At 41.9% G+C, this 23,053-nt stretch overlaps 2 protein-coding genes across 3 annotated transcripts; both read right to left on the bottom strand.

Annotated features, from left to right (window-relative positions):
* Positions 1-1,031: 1,031 nt before the first annotated feature.
* Positions 1,032-14,649, bottom strand: DNAJC21 (DnaJ heat shock protein family (Hsp40) member C21). Of its 2 annotated transcripts, none has more exons than XM_076363286.1 (12): positions 14,496-14,649; positions 14,026-14,119; positions 12,958-13,081; positions 11,321-11,443; positions 7,923-8,227; positions 6,463-6,614; positions 6,027-6,114; positions 5,626-5,784; positions 4,930-4,969; positions 2,742-2,932; positions 2,253-2,328; positions 1,032-1,531 (listed from the first exon to the last, which is right to left on the bottom strand). In XM_076363286.1, the coding sequence occupies exons 1-12, from the start codon at positions 14,590-14,592 to the stop codon at positions 1,367-1,369; spliced, it is 1,614 nt and encodes a 537-aa protein (XP_076219401.1). In that variant the 5' UTR covers positions 14,593-14,649; the 3' UTR covers positions 1,032-1,366. The 2 variants fall into 2 exon arrangements, with proteins under 2 accessions (XP_076219401.1, XP_076219402.1); XM_076363287.1 differs by having other exon boundaries at positions 2,253-2,325.
* Positions 14,650-17,391: 2,742 nt separating this feature from the next.
* Positions 17,392-22,978, bottom strand: BRIX1 (biogenesis of ribosomes BRX1). The gene is made up of 10 exons (XM_076363007.1): positions 22,813-22,978; positions 21,872-21,983; positions 21,432-21,475; positions 20,719-20,789; positions 20,290-20,339; positions 20,119-20,192; positions 19,972-20,022; positions 19,572-19,673; positions 18,891-19,019; positions 17,392-18,570 (listed from the first exon to the last, which is right to left on the bottom strand). The coding sequence occupies exons 1-10, from the start codon at positions 22,960-22,962 to the stop codon at positions 18,301-18,303; spliced, it is 1,053 nt and encodes a 350-aa protein (XP_076219122.1). The 5' UTR covers positions 22,963-22,978; the 3' UTR covers positions 17,392-18,300.
* Between the last annotated feature and the right edge of the window lie 75 nt (positions 22,979-23,053).

Below are 23,053 nucleotides of genomic sequence, written 5' to 3'. Positions count from 1 at the left end.
TACAAGGATACGCTGTAATTAGAGCATGAAAAAATCTGTGTGCACACAGAAGTTGAAATATTTCTAATTACAGTATTTATTTTTATCATGGGGCTCTAATCCAGTCATCATCCTCTCCAAAATATGCTTTTCCTCCTGCTGCTTTTGGGATTGCACAGCACACCCATTAGTCATTTAGCAAAGATGCAAATAACATGCCATGTTTCTTTCTTACATAATCACTTTTTTTTATGTTTTAGTTCATTATCTCCTTCAGTTTCCAACAAAAAAAAAAAGGCATTGTGGACAGTCAGCAAGAACTGTACATTTATCATTTTACTTTCATTCAAATTTTAATATTTGAATAATTCCTTGACCCAATAAAGGTACCACTTCAACTTGTGGGGGAAGGAGAGTATTCTGCCATTTTGTGTGATGAGTTGAAACTTCACAGAGAAACTTAGTTAATGCAGGATCAGTGCTTCCGGAAAATTACACTCTAGGGGTTTCCTAAACAACCTACTACAGCCCTTGCTAGGCACTGCCTTCTCCAACTGCATTGACAATTCCTGTGTAAAATCCACTTCCACTCCAAAATCAGGTCTTTGTCATCCCACCTTTTTTTTTTGTTAAGTGCTCTTCAAGATCAGGTAGATTATGCATTTAAACAGAGGTGCAACACCAATTCCCATGTTGGTTTTTATTAGAAATCAGAATAAATTAATTTACGTCGCTCATTTATTTCTCCCTTCACTTATTCCAGCAAGGCTTTTCCACGAGACTTTTCTTTCCAACACCTGGCATGCAGGTGGATGTACAAAACCAACAGGAATTGTCAAACTGATTAACTAGCTTTGTCATCTTACTTTTTCCCTTCTGTTTGCTGTTTAATGTAATTAAGTAATTTGAAAGGGCCTTTGGGGATGGCAGAAGAGCTTGTGTTTTTCCACGTCTTGGTGATGTTTCATCTTTGATGATCAAAGCAGCACGGGCCCCTCTATTGGCTACACTCACCCTGAGCTAAGCCCTCTCACAAAAGAAAAGCAGTAACAGAAGTGTTAAAATAATTTATTATTTCCTGTGTGTGGGTACTTTATCCGTGCAAGTTTCAACAGGAATGCAAGGTGAGTAGCTCTGAATTACTATTTCCCCACCCCCAATGTGAAAGCTGCTGAGACGGCAGGTCAAATCCAGTCATGAAAAAGGCTGATAAAACCAAAAGAAAGCACAGGTTCCTTCACAAGATAATATTCCTTTTGTTGCATCTTCCTTTTCTCCCCAAATTAGAACTTGCCTCCTCTGTTTAACTCCGAACACAGGCAATGTGCACCTTTCAGTTTTGGGAGAGTTTTCATGTACGATTCTGAAGACTGTCACTAACAAAGTTCTATCTGTTTTTACGTTTCTCTTTTTTGTTTCTGGTGTTTACAGCTCCATTTACAGCTGGCGCTTGTGTTGCTTTTGCATGTCCTGTGGCTTTTAGGTGTTCAAACAGTTTATTTCGGGATGGAAATGCACAGTTGCAGGTTACACAGTGGATGGGAACTTCATTCTGCAATGAGGGAAAAACCAAAATGCTTCACATTTGTATGGAATATGAAATAAGTATAATACACTAATTTGTTGTATGCAGTTTCTTTTAGACAATGAAATGTGAATAAGCTGTTTATTTCTATCACAGATATTCTATGACTGATTAACAATTGAATATATATATTAAAAAAATCACAAGTATGGCTTCTTGAAATTTTGAAGAGTACTAAGGAACCAAGAACAAGAATAGAAGCCTTGCAAATCTAATTCAAGATAAAGAATACTTTTTATCTCACCTGACTAAAAAAAGACTATACACTTACTACTTTGGGCTCTGAGATTTAGTGAATTTAATGTGTCTTAGCTGTAGTTATTACAAGATTTTGCCCTTTCTGGGAAGCATCAATATTGGGAAAGATGCAAATGGTACTGCCTGTCACCTGCCTGATGACAACAGCTCTGTCTTCAGTTGTTTAATTTATTTGGTTTGAACTGCCTTGGATACAGAGCTTTAGCAACTCTTGGAACTGAAAATTAGTCCTGCTCTTCTCTGTGAGGATGAGTGCTGACGTTCCAGTCTCCCACTTTCTAATAAAATCACAGGGATAGAAATACCTGCATTATTAAAAAATAAGCAAAAAACTAAAACAGAATTTGTGGACTGGAGGAGATCAACCAACCAACCTTGTTTGTAATAACATGACCACCAGCTTTTAAATAGCGTAAGTAACGTGACATACCGTTGTTGGGTGCTCTGAAGATGCCTTAGCAGACTTTTTTGCATCCTTTGCTTTTTTGCCTTTAGGCTTAGTACTGCTGATAAACAAAGAGAAAACAAGATCAGTGCACAGGAACATTCAACATTTAAGAGCTTCTGATGGTTTTCAATCATCAATGTCTCTGCTGTTTCCCCCTGTTCTTCCTTCACACAACACAATGCAAGTGCTTCCAGAAAAAAACCAAAGCAATTTAATTTATACGATCAATTGTTGATCTCAAGATTCAGCTAGATGATAAATCTGCTACTGGTAAGTGATGTGGCAGGGATCTGCAGTCAAACACCACTTCCAAAGTAGATCCTAACGCTCCTTGTTTAGTATCATACTTATTCAAATCTGACTTAGTGGAGCAGCCCCCAGTTCACATTGGTGAGTAAATCTAGACTTGTTTGACAGCATCAAACATGACACAGAATGACACCGTGACTGCAATATGGCAAGTCAGCACACCTTTTTGCTTCAGTTTTTGCTTCATTCACTTGGCCGACATCTTCTGTAGCGCTTGCGTCCTCTGGCACAGCACATCTTTGGCCATCATTTATCAACTCCTCTGCTGAGCCACTGTCCTTGTCCATGCAGGGCACCTCCTTCTCTTCAACTGTTTCTTCATCAGCACTTTTATCAAGAGAGTCCTCGTAAGTCTGTCCAAACGGAAGAAATACAAGTCAACTACTTTAAGTTCATTACTGATTATAGTATTATACCTCATTTACCTCAAAAATGGGTGGGTGGGGAGAAGACAAAGTCATGGACACTCTTAATTTTACTGTGTGTTTTCAGTGAGATTGTAACAGGTAAAACCTTAGTTCTCCTGTTTTGAAAGATGGAGGCCACCTGTGATAAAGGGAAGAAACACCAATAAAACAGACTCTAAGACCATGGAAGAGGAGCATGAAGGTAGCTTTTAATTATGCACAGGGCTCATTCTGTTCTGGCTACCATTTCACATTATAAGATAGTGGCTTTGCTTGTAACTTTGCAAAATGTTAATTATTTAGACTAAAGTTTTCTGTGCCAGACACCTGCGTTAGCACATTTAGGCCAAAATAACTGAGCTGACTGAAGCTAGATAGACACACTGTATTTTTCTTCCCTAACATTAGAAACACTGGCAGCCTTTTCCACGTCGTACCAGAAGACAGAGTAGACTCAATACAGGCAGTCTGGCAAAAAATCAACTCCTGAGCATGTCTGAAGCAAAACAGCTCAGCTCCCAAAAGCAGGATAACAGATTTCACCTAACACTACATTAATGCAACTCTATCACCTCCAGTATCTTTTGCAGAGTCTCAGCTACCTGAAAAAAACTTGGCTAATCTACCTACCTTCAGGAAAAGAAAACGAAAACCATAGCGATTCCCTGCGCTCCATGAAGCTTGGTAGAGGATGGAGGTTATGTTTCCAGAGGAATCTCTCTGCACAAGATTCCAGCTCATGCTACGCGAGAGTGGCACCTACTGTCTGGGCTGCAGAAGACCTCATGACCAAACTGATGGAAGAGAGACACAGTGCCTATATGCAACCTATACAGTGAGAACAAGACCTTCTGATTTCAAACTGAGGCTGCAAGAGTTGAACAGGAGCCTGATGGCCTGCATGGAAACAGGAAGGTCAAGCCAACACTGACTTGGACTATGCAATACCAGCCAGAGAAGCAAGAAAAATTCAGTTGCTTGAAAGTCTCAGGAAGTTTCTTGAGGATGAGAGATAATGATGGTGTGGGAGAGGGCACAGAAGGTGAACACATAATAGGAGACTAGAGGGGTTAGGTTAGGGAAAGACACAAGACCATCTTGGGAAAGGACAGAAGAGGCAGGGCCTGGTACAGATAGTTCACTGCGACAAGGCTAGGACTGAGGCAGTAAGTAGAGAAGAGGTAAGACTTGAAAAGGATCAAGCTTGAGGAAGGCAGACAGAAGAGTTTGCTCACTATGGCACACAAGCCTGAAACAGCTTGCAGTTCTTGAATTTCACCCTGCTGCTGTCAGCACAGATCTGTCATATCATGCACAGACTCAGATCCTGGAGTACAACAGATTGCTGTTACTCGTGTTTACAATTCAAGTGAAGGGTGGAATGGATGTGTTCGTTCCAACAACTACAGTGTCAGTAGGATGCCAATAATGTGTTACTTTCCCCCCCGCTCCTAAGTTAGAGATTAACAAACAATACATCATACCAACTCTAGCAACCAAAGCAGAAAACAACCACCAAACACTTAAGCTGGTAATGCACTAAGGCCACTGCTGGTCTTTCTGATCAATTCCTTGCATTCTCCCTATCTGCCTGTTTCCGTCTGTCTTCCTTACGCTTCAGACTGTACCCTTTTTAGAGCCAGCACCACACTTATTAGGATCTGCACAAACATAAAGTGAGGTCTACGAGATTATTATCATATGATCATAGTAAGTGTAATAAAAAATATTCTGCAGTCAAAGAAGAATTAAAAATTATTCTGCAGTCAAAGAAGAATTAAAAATTATTCTGCAGTCAAAGAAGAATTAAAACTATCTGAAAACAGTCTTCAAGTTCCGTAGAATTTCAAGTTCTCTCAATCTTCAGGACAAAAAAAAGTTAGGTTAGGAGATAACAAAACTGGGTTGTAAAGTTCCCTGAATATCATTATATGACTACATACCATCATTGTTTTCTGTTTCTTCCTCTGCTTCTTCGAGAGTCTGTAAAGATAAAGAGTTTAAAATGACCTCCTTTCAAGGAAAAAAAAAAAAGGTACAATTTCTAAAAAGGTACCAAATTCTATTTTTGCTTATCCTCTTAACATATTAGGGAGACAGTAGCCACAAAGAGAAAATCACTCATGCCTGAAAACAACAATTCTCCTAAACTACTATTTGCATTTAGTAAAAGTTATTCTGCTCAGACTGAACTTGAAGATACTAGTGAGATAGTTGGTATTATGCTTTGGCCATTCAAAAAATGAAGTTGTGCAACTTACATCATCAATTCTGATTTTAAGCATACTCATTTTCTATGTATGCCAGCATCCAACTGACAAAAAGTACCAAAAAAGTACCAAAGCATAAACACTTGCACTGGCCCTGTGCAAGTTCCCCTGTTTGAAAAATAACAATCACTACTTTTCCTTAAACGTAACTTTAAGAAGCATAGAAAATACGAGACTGTTATCCTACCATATTTGAATCCAGTCATACTAATGCATGCATTTTACTGGAACTCTGATGCTAAAGAATATTTTAAATTGCACAATACTATGAGTTCCAACAAAACTATAAATCATCAGAAGCTCCCTCTGAGGGCCTCCAAGACTTATTAAATCATTAGTCATGATAAAATTAAAACCAATTTAAAGTACTTCTGTTTGGGCATGTCTTCTGTGTCTTCCTCCTCTTTGGTATGTATTCCATTTGCATCATCCAAAGACACAGGAAATTTCCCTTCTTCTTCTTCCAGTTGCTGTCGTAACAGTGCTACCATCTCTCGATGCTTCTTTGATTTTTCGTGATTCTTCATGCTGTGAAGACCAGCAGATCGTTACTGCAGGTAGCTCTGAGCAAACATGGTTATATTTACATATAAATTAATAACAGGCCCATTACCCATCACTACTAAGTACGGAAAATTCTGCCCTGACAATGTCTCTCCTGGAAAGACGACACTGACTGTTATGTGAAGTTAAAAAGTCTTTAAAATGCATTTTTAAAAAAGGTAAACCCCAACATCCCCACCCCTAAATCCCGAACCACAAGCACTTACGCTTTCTCAGTTTTTAACAATTTGTCACAAGCAGGGCAGTACAGACCATCAACAAACTCAGCTTCTTCAGTCTCATCATTCAGTTTGTCTGAAGAGAGCAGAGGGGATCAGAGAGACAGTCAGATGAGCGATTTTTGTGTAAGCTGCTCTTAAAGCCCCAGCAAACAGTCACAACACTGACATTCAACTTCTTTAGCATTATTGACATGCAGACAGATCAAGACCATCTCACCAAATCATACATTAGCATAAATTAACAGCTGTAACTTGATGTCTTCTCATGTTCAGTGGAAAACACCAGAGAGGGCCAGACTCTAGCCTGGCATGCCTCAGCTGGAGGCAGGGAGTTGCACTAGTCTGTCAATCTGGGCTTTAAGTCCAGTGAGCCAATACTCAGGCTGACGACTCACTACAGATCACCCCCCACAACCCATACCTTCGATGCCTTTTGTCTCCTCTTCTTCTACTTCATCTTCATCGTCTGATCCATCTCCAAATTCCTTTTCATATTGTGCCTCCATCTCTTGCAACTCTCTCTCCAGATCTGACATAGTGATCCAGCTCTGCTCTTTATACTGCTCAGCAAGCCTTTAAGTAGAATAATACAGTAACTTCTACATTGAGTCCATGAGATGGGAATTACAGAAACAGTATTATTTAAAAGATAACTTGTTCTTCTCTTATATTTTAGGAGGAAAGTCCTGAACATATTATGATGGAGCAAACAATTATCTGTAGGGCCTGGAAATCTGAGCAGTTAATTTGTGATGTCAATGGGCACATCTACGCTGCAAGTGAAGAGGTCTTAACGTAGGTGGGTCCTGCTTGAATTTCAGGCAGGAAATGCTATGCAGCATGGTCAATGTCAAGCTGACAGGAGGGAAGTCGACTCAATCCTCAAAGCAGTACAGTTGCTTTTACCTGCTGCAAAATCCAAACCCACGAACAGTACAGGACCAAAAAAGCCACAAGCACATTACTCCTTGACTCTGTGCTATGGGAATGTACCAACTCAGCTTTCCAAATCGAAGTGTGGCCTAAGTTACCAGTCAGTACACCACAGTACAGCTGAATTTTGCTACAGCTGGCTCCTGGACTCAGAATTATCAAGCCATTTGTCAGGAAATGCATAGCTCTGCTTCATTCTCCCTTTAGGGAAAAAAAATATATATGTAAAAAAATAAATTGTACATAATATATTCCATATATATTTTAATTATTATTTTATAATTTTAATCAATATGCAATTATTTTCCAAGTGCCCTCTTATTAAGAATTTAAGCTCCTTCCTCCCATTTGCAGGCAAAAAGCTCTTCTAGTTGGAAGACTAAATTGTGCTTACACTCAGGAGATTGCCTCTTCCTTCTACTTAATTTTAGGAAAAATAAAAGCATCAAAAAAAATTCTTTTAGTCCAATGAAAGGGTCCTTTCTGAAGAGTTGAAAGGAAAAGCAAAACTGAGCTCATTTGTCCCATTTTCTTTTTAGCAGGTACAGTTCCAAGGCTGATGAAGCTGATGTAAGTCCAGGTTGTCATAGTCCTGTTCTCCCTCATTCCAAAACAGGCATTCTTTTTTCTTTAAAGGAACAATGATTAACTATAAAATCTTACTTCCCCAGGTAAGTAAAAGCACACTAGATTCTGTGCTAGTACAGCCAGTTACCTGCAGCACACAGATAACTATTCCCTGGTTATCTTAGATCTCTACATGTCAGTACAATGCAGAGACACTAAAGTTTTAAAAAGCTCAGACTAGAGACCAAAACTAATACATAAAATTTTCAAGGATGTTTAAAAGAGCAAGTGGAGCTATTATTAGAATCTAACTCTATATGGTACCTTCATGGTTAATTTCTCCCAAGTTTAAAAGAAAATATTTCTTCCACATTTACATACTTGGCTTGTTTGAGCTTCTGCTGCCTCCGAAATTCCTCTGCTTTCTTAGTTTTTTCTGCATTTTGTTCTTCTACAAGTTTTCTGTGAGCCTGAACTCTTTTATCCCTTTTGCGAATAAAGGCTACTAGCTGACGGACCAGTTCATTCCTCTCTTTCCTTGCTTTCTCTCTCGTTTTCTTGTTCTCTTTTTCCATAGCTCGTTTCTCCCAGCGGTTTGAGGCTTGTCGTGTGTCATATTCTTCTTTCCAAGCAAAGTTTTTCTGAGTACAGAAACTCTGCCAATATGCATAGAAAGGGTGGACTACCTGTAAGAAAAAAGAATTTAAACAAGTCACTTGTTTTGAGGGGGACAAAAACCATACCAAATAATACAGCAGTTTTCTGTCTTCTGTATAGGCCACAGTTTTCCCTCAGAGTATAAATAAATCATATGAAGGTTTAGAGAAACCTCTAATATCATCCTTAAAATTTCAAACCATGCCAGATCAACAACCTTGTCTAAACTATTCCAAACTGCAACTTCTAAAAAATATCCCCTTGCAGGATTGGATCATGCTGACACTACTGCCCAGTTACTTAGCTGTGCTGTACTTTTCCTGTCAAACTGAAAACCACAATCAGAATGAGATATGCTGTCCGCAAGCAGGCATATGCATGTATTGCCCAAGAACCACCATACTGAATTACACCAAAGGTCAGCCATACATTTCCAACAGCAGCCAATGACCAGCACAAAAAGAGCAATAAAACAAACACAAGTACATAATGCTATTTCTTCCCTGTATATTCTCTCTGCTTCCAGAGCAAGACAGAAATCAATAGCTCTTGATGGATTTTTCTTTCATGAATTTGTTTAATATTTCTTTTATTAACCCGTGTAAATTGTTGGCATATACAACAGCATGGAGCCGTGACTTGCACAGTTTAACAAGGGGCTATGTGAAGATGCACTTACTCCTGTTTTGTTAGCAAATTATACGACTGCAGGTTATAATGATGTCCTCTAGCTCTCACACTAAAAGAAACAGTAAATGATCTTTCCTTATTCTCCTCCCTTTTACTGTTCATGAGTAAATGCTGGATTAACAAAATGGCATAATAATTATTTTTTGTTTTGTTCTCTATTCCTCTCCAAATAATTACTAACCTTCTGCATTTTGTATACACCTAAACTCCCTTCTTACATTACTCACCCCATTAAGCTGCCTTTTTAATACTTACTCCTACATGCATTACTGTTTATATTTTGGAATAGCTCATAGAAGTATTTAAGCTAACAGTTTAATACCTCTTCTTCTAGTATCTCCTCGTCTCCTCCTTCTGCTATTGGTATTCACATGGACTATCAACACCTCAACACTAATTTCTAATGGCCTATCTACATGCAAAAGTTCACGGCTGTGGCCTCTGGCAGGTAAGTCACTACAGTTTTTCTCTGCTATCACAAAAACCCAGCTCTATAATAATGAATAAATATTCATATTTAATCCAGTAACCTAAGTGAGATTAGACTCCCTATCTCAGATTTCTGCTTCACAAAGGGATGTCTTCTGTGCAAAAGGATGCATGGCCATCAACTGATGACAGGGATCATCCTCCCCTTCACCAGCTGTACGAGCTAAGACTTTCCTCCTCCTCAGCAGCTACCTGATATACAAGCACATCTCTGACATTCTCCAAAAGACTGTACAGCAGCTCTTGCTGAACTCCCAGGTGGATTTTGTTTTGCCTACTACTTATACTTGGAGCTGATCGCTTTTGTTTCTGCATCTAATTGACCTACAAGTCTTCTCTTCCCATGAAGTCTTGTGAAGTCACAGACTTAAGAATATCTTCCCTGGCTGCCTGGCATTGATCGAGCTGCCTCTCAAGCTTCTTATGGATTAACTCAGTAGACTGAACCAGAGAACATTCACATCACAGACTTTGAAGCCTCTGCAGAGTTTCTGTAGCTCCCTTCTAAAACTCTTTTCCCTTTTCCCACAATACTCCACAGAGTAGAGAAGTGGGCACTGCAATGCTGGAATCCTCTGACAGTGTAGTCTCTTTGTCTTAATATAAGATAACAGGGATAATGACTTTCCCATTTAACTGAGGCTATTTCCCATAAATTACTCCTATCAATCCCTTCAAAAAAAAAAAGTGAGCATTCTGCTTCCATAACAGCGTGAACAAGGCAGATGTCAAAGCCTGCTGGTGCTAGAATTCCAGCCATTTTTGCAGTTATTAATTGACAGCATAAAAGCTATGTTGGGTCTATAATCATATCTATCCCATGGCCTTGTAACAAGCAGTTTCCAAAAGATGTTTCAAGATAACTCCATTAAAGGACGGATTTTAGCAGTTTCAGAGACACTAAATATTCTCTCTCTGGGAAAGATTTCCATTTGTTAAGCCATCCTGTAATTTCATCTGATATTCAAACACCCATTCTTATACTTCTTAGTTTGATTTGTAACTTTGTTTCCAACTCCAGCCAAGTTTTGTACCATTGAAATTACTCATTTTTAAGGTGTGTATCAATTTATATTTCATAAATAATTAGTCATACAGTACAATTCTACTAAAAGTGACAGGGAGAAGTAGCAGACTAGGAGCAACGTTTGAGTACACTGATACTGTGCAGTTATTCACTGGGGAAAGTGCTATTACTTTACTATTTAAACACAGGAATACCAGTAACCTTAAAAAAAAAAAATTGTAAGTCTGATAGAATACAACAAATAGTTGGCAAACCAGATGACAAGAACTCAATTGTCCCACACACATTTTCTTTTCTTGCTTCCCAACGGAAAGCATGCAATATTTTGGAAATTAAATCTTACTACAGCGTAATTGTAGATGACAAGAGTATCATAGTGGGACCTCACACTGCAGGTCAACCACCACATCTCCCATTTTCTAAAGGCTGTGTTATGCAGTAAGTGCTATGCAGTTTTCCCAAATGAGGCAAGACACTACATGTTATTTTTAAAAAAAAAAAGTTATCTCAATATCCTTTTCTGTAACGTAAGCTGCGTTAAAACACTGGTAAACTATTCTCATCAGGAAGCAAAGAAAACATCTGTTCTTTTGTTTTATAGGCCTTGCACTGCCTTTAGGTTTCATTGGCATAATTGATGGTTAGCCCTGTGAAGTGTTTGTCTGACAACTTACCCTAAAAGCCTGGCTAATAATATAGTCCAACAGGAAATACCAATTTTAATTCACCTAAATATTGTGAATCAGAACACAAGCACTTCCTTTGTAGTAATGGTCTACAGTAGTAGAAAAGACAGCAGATACATGGTTTTGTACTCACCTCGGAGATCAGCAGGACCCTTTCCTTCGATCTCAGTGTGGGACAAAGTAATGACTTAACTGTGTCACTTTCAGTTCAGATTTACACTTGCTCTTACCGTATCATAGTCACTTTGGGCATATCCAAACATAGGGAATTCTTCAGTATCTTCCTGGGTCATATATTCCATCTCTTCTTTTGCAATCTTTTCAAAAACTTGTCGATAGACTGTAAAAAATCCCTGAAATAAAAAAAATACATATATCTGACTCATTTTGCATGGCTCAATAATAGATGTACAAATGCTCAGCTACAGCAGTATATTTTAGAGAAATATTACAATTCTGCAACAGCAACTCAAAATCAGGGTAAAGGCCTTGTAAGCACTTGCTCTAGATAGCAAGACCCTTCTGTTTAACAAAGTTCCCATTCTCTCACATTCCTTTTATTTCCATCTCCTTCATGTAGTCTCTGTCTCTCTCACACATCACGCACCTGTATTCAAATCTAAACTAAAAAAAAAGTTTCAGCATGCTGGAGATGTTGATAAGTTTCTGGTTACACAGGATCAAGCTTTGAGGAAGTTCCAAATATAAAATTCAGTATTAAGTATCCTATCTCTTTTTAAATTAAGGTGTTACTAACTCACTCCTAGTATAGTAACACAAAGACAGATAAGGATTCTTCTCTGGCAGAGGTTTTTCTGATAATCTGGAGCTTTTTAAGTTACGATGAGTATCTTAAAATCCAACAGGGTATTCAATTATAGGAAGCACACTTTCCCCAAGGACTGTTATTATATTGCCTTTTTTTTTTTAGTTTGAAGCATTCTAGCTTGTTAAAGATATTTTTGAATAAACAGATGGTATTGCAAAGCACTGGAATGCTTCACTTTATAACGTAAATAAATAATATACACACACTCTGTAGTTTTATGGTATAGTGGGAAATCATGACTAAGTAATTGTTGGACAATAAGCAGGAATTAAAGCTTCCCTAAGCGTCCAGCGTCAGTTTTGTCTTAGAAAGATTGGTGTCCTGGTTTCGGCTGGGATAGACTTAATTTTCTTCCTAGTAGCTGGTACAGTGCTGTGCTTTGGATTTAGCATAAGAATAATGCAATAACACACCGATGTTTTATTTGATGCTAAGCAGTGTTTATACTAAGTCAAGAACTTTTCAGCTTCCCATGCTCTGCCCGCGAGGAGGTGCACAAGAAGCTGGGAGGGGGCACAGCCAGGACAGCTGACCCAAATTGGCCAAAGGGATATTCCATACCATGTGACGTCATGCTCAGTATATAAGCTGGGGGGAGTTGGCTGGGGGGCAATGATCACTGCTCGGGGACTGACTGCGCATCGGTCAGTGGGTGGTGAGCAGCTGCATCACTTGTTGTTCCCCCCCTCCTCGGGTTTTGTTCCTCTCTCGTTGTTTTACTTTGCATTACCATTTTTTATTATTATTATTATTATTTATTATTATTATTATTTTATTTCAAGTATTAAACTGTTCTTATCTCAACCCACAAGTTTTCTCACTTTTGCTCTTCTGATTCTCTCCCCCATCCAACGGGGGGGAGTGAGCAAGCGGCTGTGTGGTGCTTAGTTGCTGGCTGGGGTTAAACCACGACAATTTGCGTGAGCATTATTACTACCTGTGCTCAGCAATTCCACATATAGCTTTTCAACATGAAGCAAATGCCAATACTTTTCATGAAATTTAAATTGATTCATTGAAGATTAATTAATTCATTACCTTTTCATCATCTCCATATCCAGAGTAACAGCTAACAGTGAAGTAGTGCAGCAGATCTAAACTATCATCTTGATAGTCTCTGTCAACTCCTCCCTTCAGCAGAGCCTCCCTGTGATTATCATACCTAGCAAAAATTCACAGTATCAAGGATGTAGACACACAGAACATTCCCCAGTGCTGGTAAGCTAACACAGTACACATATCACCCCAATGTACAGCTTAGCCCAGTGTCTGGAATTTGTGTCTCATATCCAAAGTCTTCAGAGAGTAAAAAAGGCAGGCTCAGTAAGTAAGTAAAATAAAGATCAAGAGAGAATACTATTACTTTATCTGCAATATCTATAGCAGCAATTTCTTAACGGGCAGCTAGCAAACACATTTGAGCAAGACGCTTCAGTAAGCTTTCAGAAATCAGTAGGACATTATTTAAGTCGTCCAATACATACACACACAAAACACCCCAAATCATACATTAGCATATAAAAATTGAAAAACGATACTTTCTTTTCAAGGAGGACAAACTTACTAACAGGTGGTTTTGGCTGCATAATCTGGTAGGCGCTTCAGCCCATTTCAAAAACAAGCTACACAGAACATTTAAAGTAGCAACCTCTTAAAAAGAGATGTGTGTGCATATTTCAAATTAGGACTGTTACGGAAACATGACACTATCTGCAGCAATCAGTAGCACATTGAACACCTGCACGCATTCAGTGTGGTGCTGGTTCTTTCTCCCTGCAGGCAGCGAGGACTGTGACCAGAGGGATACCTATGCTAACGTGCAACAGAGGCCAACACTGGTGTGTCCCCAGACCACCCTCAGTGCCCAGCCCAACGCCACCTCCCCAAGCACTGAGAGGAAGGTGTAGGTGCGCAGCTGTGCCTCCCCAGGAAGCTGCACGTTGTATGGCTCTCAACCCCTCCAAAGCCCGAAGCGAAGCGGCTGCTCCTGCCACAGCGGCCCGCACTCGCTAGCAGTAAGGCCCAGCGAGAAGCAATTTCAAAGTCCTGGCCGAGACAGAATTAAAAAAGCCTTTTCCAGGCCGCCACCAGATAAACACTGCTCACCAGGCTCTTTCCTGGGGGTCACTGAGAACGTCATACGCTGCCTGGATTAACTTGAACTGCTCTGCTGCTTCCTCCGCGTTCTCTAGGTTTTTATCTACAAGACAATTTAATGAAATTGTGAACGAGTCAACGCACGACGGCAGCACCCGCCACAACCGCTTCAGAAACCCGAGACAGGAACACCAAGCCGCGAGTGCTACCGAGGGCGCTGCCGCAAGCACCGACACGCTGCCCGGCCCCTGCCTCCCGGCCCCGCTCCCCGCAGGCCTCTGCGACAGACCCGGAACGGGCCGGCCGGCGCGGCGCCGGCACCACCGGCGGGGCACCGACTGCAGCCGCTTGCGAGGAGAAGGGGCTTCTCCCCCTGCAGATGGGGGCCCGCGGAGCCGAGCGAGGACGAGGCAGGCCGAACCCTTTCCTCAGGCCTGCGGCCGGGCCGGGCCCGCGGAGGGCGGGCGTCGCAGCCGTACCCGGGTGCCAGCGCAGCGCCAGCCGGCGGTACGCCCGCTTCAGCTCCTCCTCGGCGGCGTCGCGCTTCACCCCCAGCACCTCGTAGTGACACTTCATGGCGGCGGGTTGGCGGCTCCGCGTGGGGGAAAGCGCCGGCCGGCCGGCGGCGCGGCCAGGGCAGCGGGCGGAGGCGGGGCTGGCGGCGGCGCAGCCATCAGGAGCCCGGGCCGGCGCCGCCGCCGCCGCCCCCCGCCGGGAGGAGCTACGCGGGCGGGAGGCGGGGCGGACTCCGCCGGGTGCAGGCCGCGGGGAGCGAGGGAGGCGGGGAGCAGCGCCGCGGGGAAGGGGGGCGCAAGGCCCCTTCCGCCCCCACACGCCTTCGGCCTCCGCCCGAGCGAGGTTAGCGGGCGCGTTGTGTCACCCGGCTGGTGGCTGAAGGATAAACACGGGGAGGCTGCTGTCCCCATCCGTACTGCCGGATTTTGGTCCTATAGTCACCCGATGTCAAATAACCAAATGCCTTGTGCTAGAATGTCTGTGAGCGCTCGGGAGCTCAGAGGTACAGCCAAGGCAGCTCCCATGTCTCAGGTTATCAGTGTCAACTTTTTTTTATTTGACACCTGTGCTCCACAGAGATCTCACGTTTGGCCCAAGCCACCTTTTTCCCTAGATGAGACGTTTATCAGCTGGCACTGCACAAACTGAGCTTTGGTTTAGACGACGAGATCTGGGGGTCTGGGCTGATGGCAAGTTGAATATGAGTCAACAGTGTGCCCTGGCAGCCAAAAGGGCCAACAGTGTCCCGGGGTGCATCGAGCACAGCGTAGCTGGCCGGTCGAGGGAGGTGATTGTCCTACTCTGCACTGCACTGGTGCGGCCCCACCTCGCGTGCTGTGTGCGGGTTTGGGTGCCTCAACGTAAGAAGGACATCAAACTGTTAGACTGTGTCCAGAGGAGGGCGACCAAGATGGTGAAAGGCCTCCAGGGCAAGACTTAGGAGGAGCGGCTGAGGTCGCTTGGCTTGTTCAGCTTGAAAAAGAGAAGGCTGAGGGGTGCCCTCATGGCAGTCCCCACCTTCCTCATGGGCGGCAGCGGAGGGGGAGGTGCTGATCTCCTCTCTCTGGTGACCAGAGACAGGACACGAGGAAATGGAATGAAACTGCGTCAGGGGAAGTTCAGGTTGGACATTAGGAAAAGGTTCTTCACCAAGGGGGTCAATCCCTGGAACAGGCTCCCCAGGGAAGTGGTCACGGCACCAAGCCTGTCAGAGTTCGAGGAGCATCTGGATGACGCTTTTAGTCATATGGTTTAGTTTCAGGTAGTCCTGCAAGGAGCAGGGAGTTGGACTTGATGATCCTTATAGGTTACTTCCAACTTGAGATATTCTACGATTCTATGTATTAGACTACATGAACTAAGCAGATGCCTGTATTCACTAGTCCTTCCAATCAGATGGCACACAGGCCACCTCCTTACAGAGGTGACACTGAATTTCCCTTGCCCTACCAAGTGGGATAAAATTTAGCGCTTAATAGGTCAGCGTCCTCTTGTGTTCAGCACCAAGATGCCAAAGGCTGAAACCAACAGAGAAACCAAATGGGAACAGGGCATGAGCAAGACCTTGAAACACAGAGAAGCTGGGGGGGGGCGGACAGGGAGACAGCACTAGTCAGTGGACGAACCAGGTCATGACGTCTGGAACTGGAAAGCAGATTAAAGAAAGGTAATTAAGAAATAGCTCCAGAGAGGTCTGTAACTATTTGCTAATATCAGTCAAGAAAAGTTTCTTGGAATCAGACTTTTGCTGAGCACTGTAGAGAAATTCTCACCCAATTATGGCTGAAATTTTTTAGTCTGGTTGGAGGCTGATGCCATTATACTTTCTGTGAGAGAACAGTTGTACGCTGCTTTCCCCAGCTAATAACTTACGAACGTAGTGACTCATTTAACTCGCAGACAGTAATTTCCTAAAAGCTTCTTGAAAATACAGCCCCAAATTAAAGCTGACCTCATGCTGCAGCTCTGAGGCAACGTCAACTGTCTGGGCATGAAATACAGTGAACCAAACTCTGGACTTTCTGCTACTCATCAGCATGCAATGAACTCTGCTGCATTAACAACCCCATGCAGTGCTACAGGCTTGGGGACAAGTGGCTGGAAAGCTGCCTGGCAGAAAAGGGCCTGGGGGTGTTGGTCGACAGCCGGCTGAACATGAGCCGGCAGTGTGCCCAGGTGGCCAAGAAGGCCAGTGGCATCCTGGCCTGTATCAGAAATAGTGTGGCCAGCAGGAGGAGGGAAGTGATCGTGCCCCTCTACGCGGCACTGGTGAGGCCACACCTCGAATACTGTGTTCAGTTTTGGGCCCCTCACTACAAGAAGGACATTGAGGTGCTGGAGCGTGTCCAGAGAAGGGCAACGAGGCTGGTGAGGGGTCTGGAGAACAAGTCTGATGAGGAGCGGCTGAGGGAACAGGGGTTGTTTAGCCTGGAGAAAAGGAGGCTGAGGGGAGACCTCATCGCTCTCTGCAACTACCTGAAAGGAGGTTGTAGCGAGGTGGGTGTCGGTCTCTTCTCCCAAGGAACAAGCGATAGGACGAGAGGAAATGGCCTCAAGTTGTGCCAGGGGAGGTTTAGATTGGACGTGAGGAAAAATGTCTTTACTGAAAGAGTGGTGAAACATTGGAAGAGGCTGCCCAGGGAAGTGGTTGAGTCCCCATCCCTGGAGGTATTTAAAAGACGTGTAGATGAGGCACTTAGGGACATGGTTTAGTGGGTGGTGGTGTTGGGTTGACGGTTGGACTCGATGATCTTAGAGGTCTCTTCCAACCTTAATGATTCTATGATTCTATTTAAAGTACAGACATTATCTCCATGAGCAAAATCAAGGCTTTTGGTTGTAATGACTTTTAAGCAATAGTGGAAGCTCATTTGCCAATTTTATATGGAAAAACCTATATGGACTCACTCTACTTTGAAAAACAAAACCTAAAACAACACATACAATTGAACCAAGAGGACAGCATTTAAAAAAAAAATTGCTTGCATATGTAAGCGTATAAAAACATGGAATTCTTAAACATAATCATTGCTTTTAAGCACTGCTGCAGTAACAGAATCACAGGCAATTCCATTTCAGGCTACTGTAGGTGTATGGTTTTGATACACAGTCACAGGTAGCAGGTACCTCTTGCCTTCGGGGAACTTGCAATGAATTTGGTATTAAGGGTTAGAATCGTAAGTTAGCCTGTTTCTCCCCCATAGCTACGTTTCAGGTCCTAAGAACCTGATTAGGTACAGGAGCTACCACAGGCAAAAGTAGCAGCTTTTTTACTATTAATAAAAAAGAGCAACTAAGAGGCCATAACCCTTTGCATTCCTGAGGGATTATGAGGTGAAAAAATTAACAATGCTCCCCAAGAGAGAATTCCTATAAAGTTAAAACTTTTTGAAGTATTTTCTACTGGTGTCAGACTAGGAAAGCTGACTTCTGAATGCCAGTTCATAATGAGCATCAATGACCACCCAGTTATTTTTATTCCTTGTACATGTTACAGTGAGTTGTCTCCCAGAGATATTCAAGTCTCAGAGGCCAATTCTCAAAAGCAGAAATATTTGGAGTGTCTTATTCCCCTTTCCCTGTTGCCATGTTGTTTTTCAAAACCCAGAATCCTCTCAAAGAGAAGATGACAATAGAAGAGTGCAAACTCAATCCTAATAAAGAAATTGGTATTTTGTTTACTCAAAACTGAAGTCCAGTTAGTTTTGCCCGTAAAAACAAGTATTTACAATATTATGTCAATATAGCTAGTTTCATCACTTGTAACATTTATGCTGATGCTTCGGTTCTGAAAAGCTTTTTTTGCTTCTTCCTCTGAATTTTGCGTGGCTTCTTTTTATCTTTAACAATTGGCTTTGACTCTGGTTTCACGAGCTGTATTTCTACTGGCTTTTCTTCAGCTGGAGTTTCAAAGACCACTTCAGTGGGATCTTCTTCAATAAGCACCTTACTCCCTTTTTTCTTAATCTTTTGTACTTCCTTCACTTGCTGTTTCTCTCTAAACTTAGCTGCCACTGACAATCTTATCAGCCGTCGATGCTATAAAAATAAGAATTTAAATTACAACAGGTTTCAAATAAGCAAGATGGACAAAATCAGGTATTAAAGAAACAGGCGGTAATTTCTCTGCGTAATTGTCAAAATCCTCAGTGTAATGCAATCTTTTCAGTGACATGAATTTTGCATTCATTCAATTTTTACAAAATTACCCTGTTCTCAAATTGTGATCAGTTAGGGCACTCTTTTCTACAAAGGGTCCCAGGGAAAGGCATACATGATGCTCCTGCACAGACAGACTGCAAGATCGGTTTTCAAATTAGTTGCTAAATGAAAGACAAGACAAAGGCAAAACTGCTTACCATATTTGGGGACCGGTAATGCGGATTTTCATACAGAGTTGGTCCTCCAAAGCTACCTTGGAAGATTTTTATGAGGTTCAGGACAAAACGAGGCCCAATTTCTACTAGAGATGCATCTTCCTCTATTATCTGCAATAAAAAGAATACTCCATTTCTCATGGATCAAATCAAAGTGTATGACCTTGTAGGCAGCTTGCATACGGCGATACACAACTGAATTTGAATCCAAGATACGATGCTGCTGAAGCTCATAAGCTAGACTTGTATAAACACAATTCTGTATATCAAGCAGTTCTTTCAGGTGCAAGCAAGCACTTGGAGAGTTCTAGGTATTTGCGAATTCCTCCTTTAGAAAGTAAGCTCCAGCACACTTTGGGTCAAAGCAGCAATTAAGATTAAAAGGCAAGCAAAGCTTAGGCTTTTGCTAGTGCTTCCCATTACCGAGACAACCATCACAGAATCACAACTAACAGAATGCAAGTTGAAGTACACAGAACTTAAACCATCTCTCTCCAGAGATACGGGAGAAGATGTCATTTTAAGACACTGAAATTACTTTGTGCAAGCACTAGGTGTTGGCATATCCTGATAATAATGACTCTTCTCATTTTATTGTAATTAATGGATTTGCTATGAGACTATTCCACTGAGCTCCTCTCAAAGAGCTAAGAGACCACTAACCTGGTAATTCCGAAACCAGATCCTCTCGTCTGTAACGGTGAAGGTGAAAACATGATCTACAAAAGGCTGGCTTTTGGGGTGATACTGTGGTGTACTAAATATCTGTAATAAAAGGCAGTACTTCTAAATATCTGTAATTTAAGAGGCCAAACATAAATGGCTTATTTTTAATTAATTTTAATTTACTAAGATCCCGATCCCAGGTTACATTTCAAAACTCAAAACTTAAGAACAAGTGTCCCAATGATTTTAAGCACATGACCCTAATCCTTTGAAGATTTTTTTGCAAGTTCAGAAGTGTAAAACTACTACTTAAAAAAACCCTTGAGATTTTTAAGTATGTTGCCAAAGAACATTTCCAATGAGGAAGAAACACTGGACAGCAGAACTACAGACTGACCTGAATAAACAATTCTTTCAGCAGGGCATAGTGTGGCTCCTTGTCAAATGTCTACAAAGAAAAAATGTAATTTCACATACAAAGCTAAATACAATAGTCACGCAAAGAAAACAAAAGCATACTCAATGAAATAAAACCTATACTTACTGGATCAAAAGACAAAAGGGGCCGTGAGCCCCTTAGGCAGTTTCCTGTCATCTTCAATTCAGCCAGTGTGTGAACTACAGTGATTTTTTAAAAAAGATCGTTTTAGTACTTACAGAAAACTGTACAGACAAGAAAGCAAGAGTCCAAACACGATAATGTCAACCAACTTACCGTTCTGCACTAAGAATTTAGCTGATGGTCCCTGCGGTGTATTTGAAAGCCTGCAGAAGACAGGTAGTGGGGAAGAGAGAAAAGAAAAATGTTAACAGCAGCCAGAAGGTATGCTGAATTTCTACAGTACACTCCAACCGGTTATTTCCGTATTGAAGTAATTTCAGTTGCTTTTACAGCATTGATTTCCTTTAATATACTTATAAATACATGCTTTCTAAACAATTTTGTAAAATGCTTCTGTAAACAGTCTACAAAAGCTGGTCACACATTGTAAACTTGCACTACCCACAGAAGTGCACGATTAGTACAGATTTAACTAAGCAACACTATTTCATGCATCTTCACTATTACAGTAAGAAACTTTAGATAGAACGGAAGCATCCCCAGCTATATATGGAAATGTAAGAAAACATAACATTTCCTTACCACATATAGAGATCCTGTTTCTTTTTGGCTTCAAAAAAGATGCACTTATTGCAGTTTTTCATTTCACACACCTACACAAGACAAGCCAAATTAGCTGTTTACAAAATTCTGAAGACATTTTCAAAAACTTTCCACATTAATCTCTAATTATCTTCCCCCCTCCAAAATATAAGTTCAAAAGCAAAGGTCTCGTCTTAATAAATTACACCCACCGATCCCCAAACTTAAGTTGAAGCACTTGTTATGTTGAAAAATGTCACGTATTTATTACCAGGAGTAATAACTTTACTAAAGCTACAAGCAATCCAATAAGCTCTCCAGGACATAAACATCAGAGCAGGAGCTGTGACATTAGGTTCTAGTTTCAGAACTACCAATGTCCTACTACATTGTTTGGCCTGGCTGCATATTTGTTCCCTGCTTGCTTCAAGTATAAACTGTAATACACCTTTCACCTATACAGAAAGGCACATTCCAGTTTATTTCTTCATGACGAAAGTCTGTGTTTAATTAAAGGTTTCATTTTGGTTTTATTAATCAAAAGTCAACTTCCTGTTTTAACATGAGCACTTTTTGAATACCTAATTTTAATCTATGAAGGTATACAACTCCTATAACTAGTATGAGATCCTTTGAACTTGGTTGCCCTTTTCTCTTGCACATTGAATTTCCAGAGAAAATAAAAAAGAAGCACTAGTTAAATCGTGGATTACCTCATTAATTACAAACAACTGGTCTTTACGGTCCATTTTAGTATCTGGAAGACAAGAACAACATTTAGAAGGCTAGAAAACCAATTCAACACAAGAAGTTCTTTTAAGAGTCAGTCCTTTTGCAAAAATTTTACTGGTTATAAACGAAAGATTAAAAATAACTATCAAGCTGTTTCAGCCATGTTATGCACTAAATAAACATAGCAACAAAAGTGTCTGGGCACCTACAGGACTGAGGCCATAGGAGTAATTTCCCAGAAAATATTAAGATACAACGACAGTGACTGTATTTGTTCGCTCAAAAGAGGTTTGGTGTTTGTTTAAGATAAAAGTTTCGTCAAAACAGTTATGTGCCACATTTTCAAAAAGAACAGGTTGTTAGGAGTTCTTGGTTTAAAACTACTCTGAAAATGTAAGTTAGGGATGATGCCTAACCCTACCTGCTTTAGAGTGAGGCATCAATGTTCTTAAGTCTTGCATTAGGTGCCTTGTTCTGAAATTAATTCCACGAGAAGAGAAAATAAGCACTCGCTCCTTGTTTTTCCATTTACCCTAGGAAAAAGACACAAAGGTTAAGCAGGGAAAGGAAGTTTCTAGTCTTAAAACTACTACAGCACAGCAACAATAAATGTTTGAACTGTAACTACAGAAAAACACAGAACATTTGTTATTAACGTTATCTCCCCATCCACACAGAATCACTCTCTCAGCAAGAGTGCTGACTTTCCTACAGAACACAGGGTCGTAAGTTTTTACGTGAAGAAGTGTCATCCAGCCTGCTTCAGTATGTTCCTACATAAAGCCTTTCACTCATACAAAACACCTAAGTATTAAGAAAGCCCTATGCAATACTTATTTGCAAAAGACATCCTTCCCTGCAAAATGACCTGAGCTACAGTCTCAGAGCACAATTTCGCTTTTCCTACAGACGAGCATGCGATGAGACCTCAGACTTCAACCTGCTGCTTTTTGTTTCTCTGTTAAGCAAACTACGAGGCAATTATCGAAGCCTTCTCAGGATGATTCCTAAACGAAACGGGCATAACTTCCATATATCCTTTGCATATAGCAGAATTACCCAACCCTCTAAAATACTTTTGAGATTAAGGCCGCAGCATTCATTTACACTGACCAGAATAATGCTCTTCGCCTGTTTTCACAGAAACAACATACCGCCGCATGTCACTTTTATCTGTGCTGGGATTCTCTCTATCCTCGCTTAGCAGCTGGGTTCCCCCCAGACACCCCGAGCCCCGGTACCCCAGCCCCGGGAGCAGCCAAGGCAGCGGGAGGCGGCCCCCGGGCGCCGCGCAGCCCGTCAGCGACAGCACAAGGTAGCGGCCCAGGCCGCTCCACCCTCAGCAGCGGGGCTGGGAGGTACCTGGGAGACCGGCGGCGGGATGCTGTACTCCCCCGTGCCCGCTCCCTCCGGGACCGCCTTGGCATCCGGCTCGGGGGCGCTCGGGGCCCTCTTAGCTCGCTTCTTCGGCCGCGCAGCCGGGCCCTCACGTTTCCTCTTGGCCGCCACCATCTCGGCCGCACCACGCCGTGCCCACAGTCCCTCGCGCTTCCGCCCGCTCGCACTTCCGCCCGCTCGCACTTCCGCCCCTCTGCGGAAGCGC

This window comes from Aptenodytes patagonicus, chromosome Z, assembly GCF_965638725.1.
Source record: "Aptenodytes patagonicus chromosome Z, bAptPat1.pri.cur, whole genome shotgun sequence".
NCBI classification, from domain to species: Eukaryota; Metazoa; Chordata; class Aves; order Sphenisciformes; family Spheniscidae; genus Aptenodytes; species Aptenodytes patagonicus.
The sequence above is the reverse complement of the archived record's forward strand: the minus strand, read 5'-3'. Positions and strand labels throughout refer to the sequence as shown.

Excerpts from the sequence above, each read along its gene's own strand:
- DNAJC21 (XM_076363286.1), bottom strand. The coding sequence starts at position 14,592 with ATGAAGTGTCACTACGAGGTGCTGGGGGTGAAGCGCGACGCCGCCGAG. Across the intron at positions 14,120-14,495 it reads GGCGCTGCGCTGGCACCCGG|ATAAAAACCTAGAGAACGCG; the intron begins GTACGGCTGCGA and ends ATTGTCTTGTAG. Across the intron at positions 13,082-14,025 it reads GACCCCCAGGAAAGAGCCTG|GTATGATAATCACAGGGAGG; the intron begins GTGAGCAGTGTT and ends AATTTTTGCTAG.
- BRIX1 (XM_076363007.1), bottom strand. The coding sequence starts at position 22,962 with ATGGTGGCGGCCAAGAGGAAACGTGAGGGCCCGGCTGCGCGGCCGAAG. Across the intron at positions 20,023-20,118 it reads CCCTTTTGTCTTTTGATCCA|ACATTTGACAAGGAGCCACA; the intron begins GTAAGTATAGGT and ends TTTTCTTTGTAG. Across the intron at positions 19,020-19,571 it reads TCTGGTTTCGGAATTACCAG|ATAATAGAGGAAGATGCATC; the intron begins GTTAGTGGTCTC and ends TTTTTATTGCAG.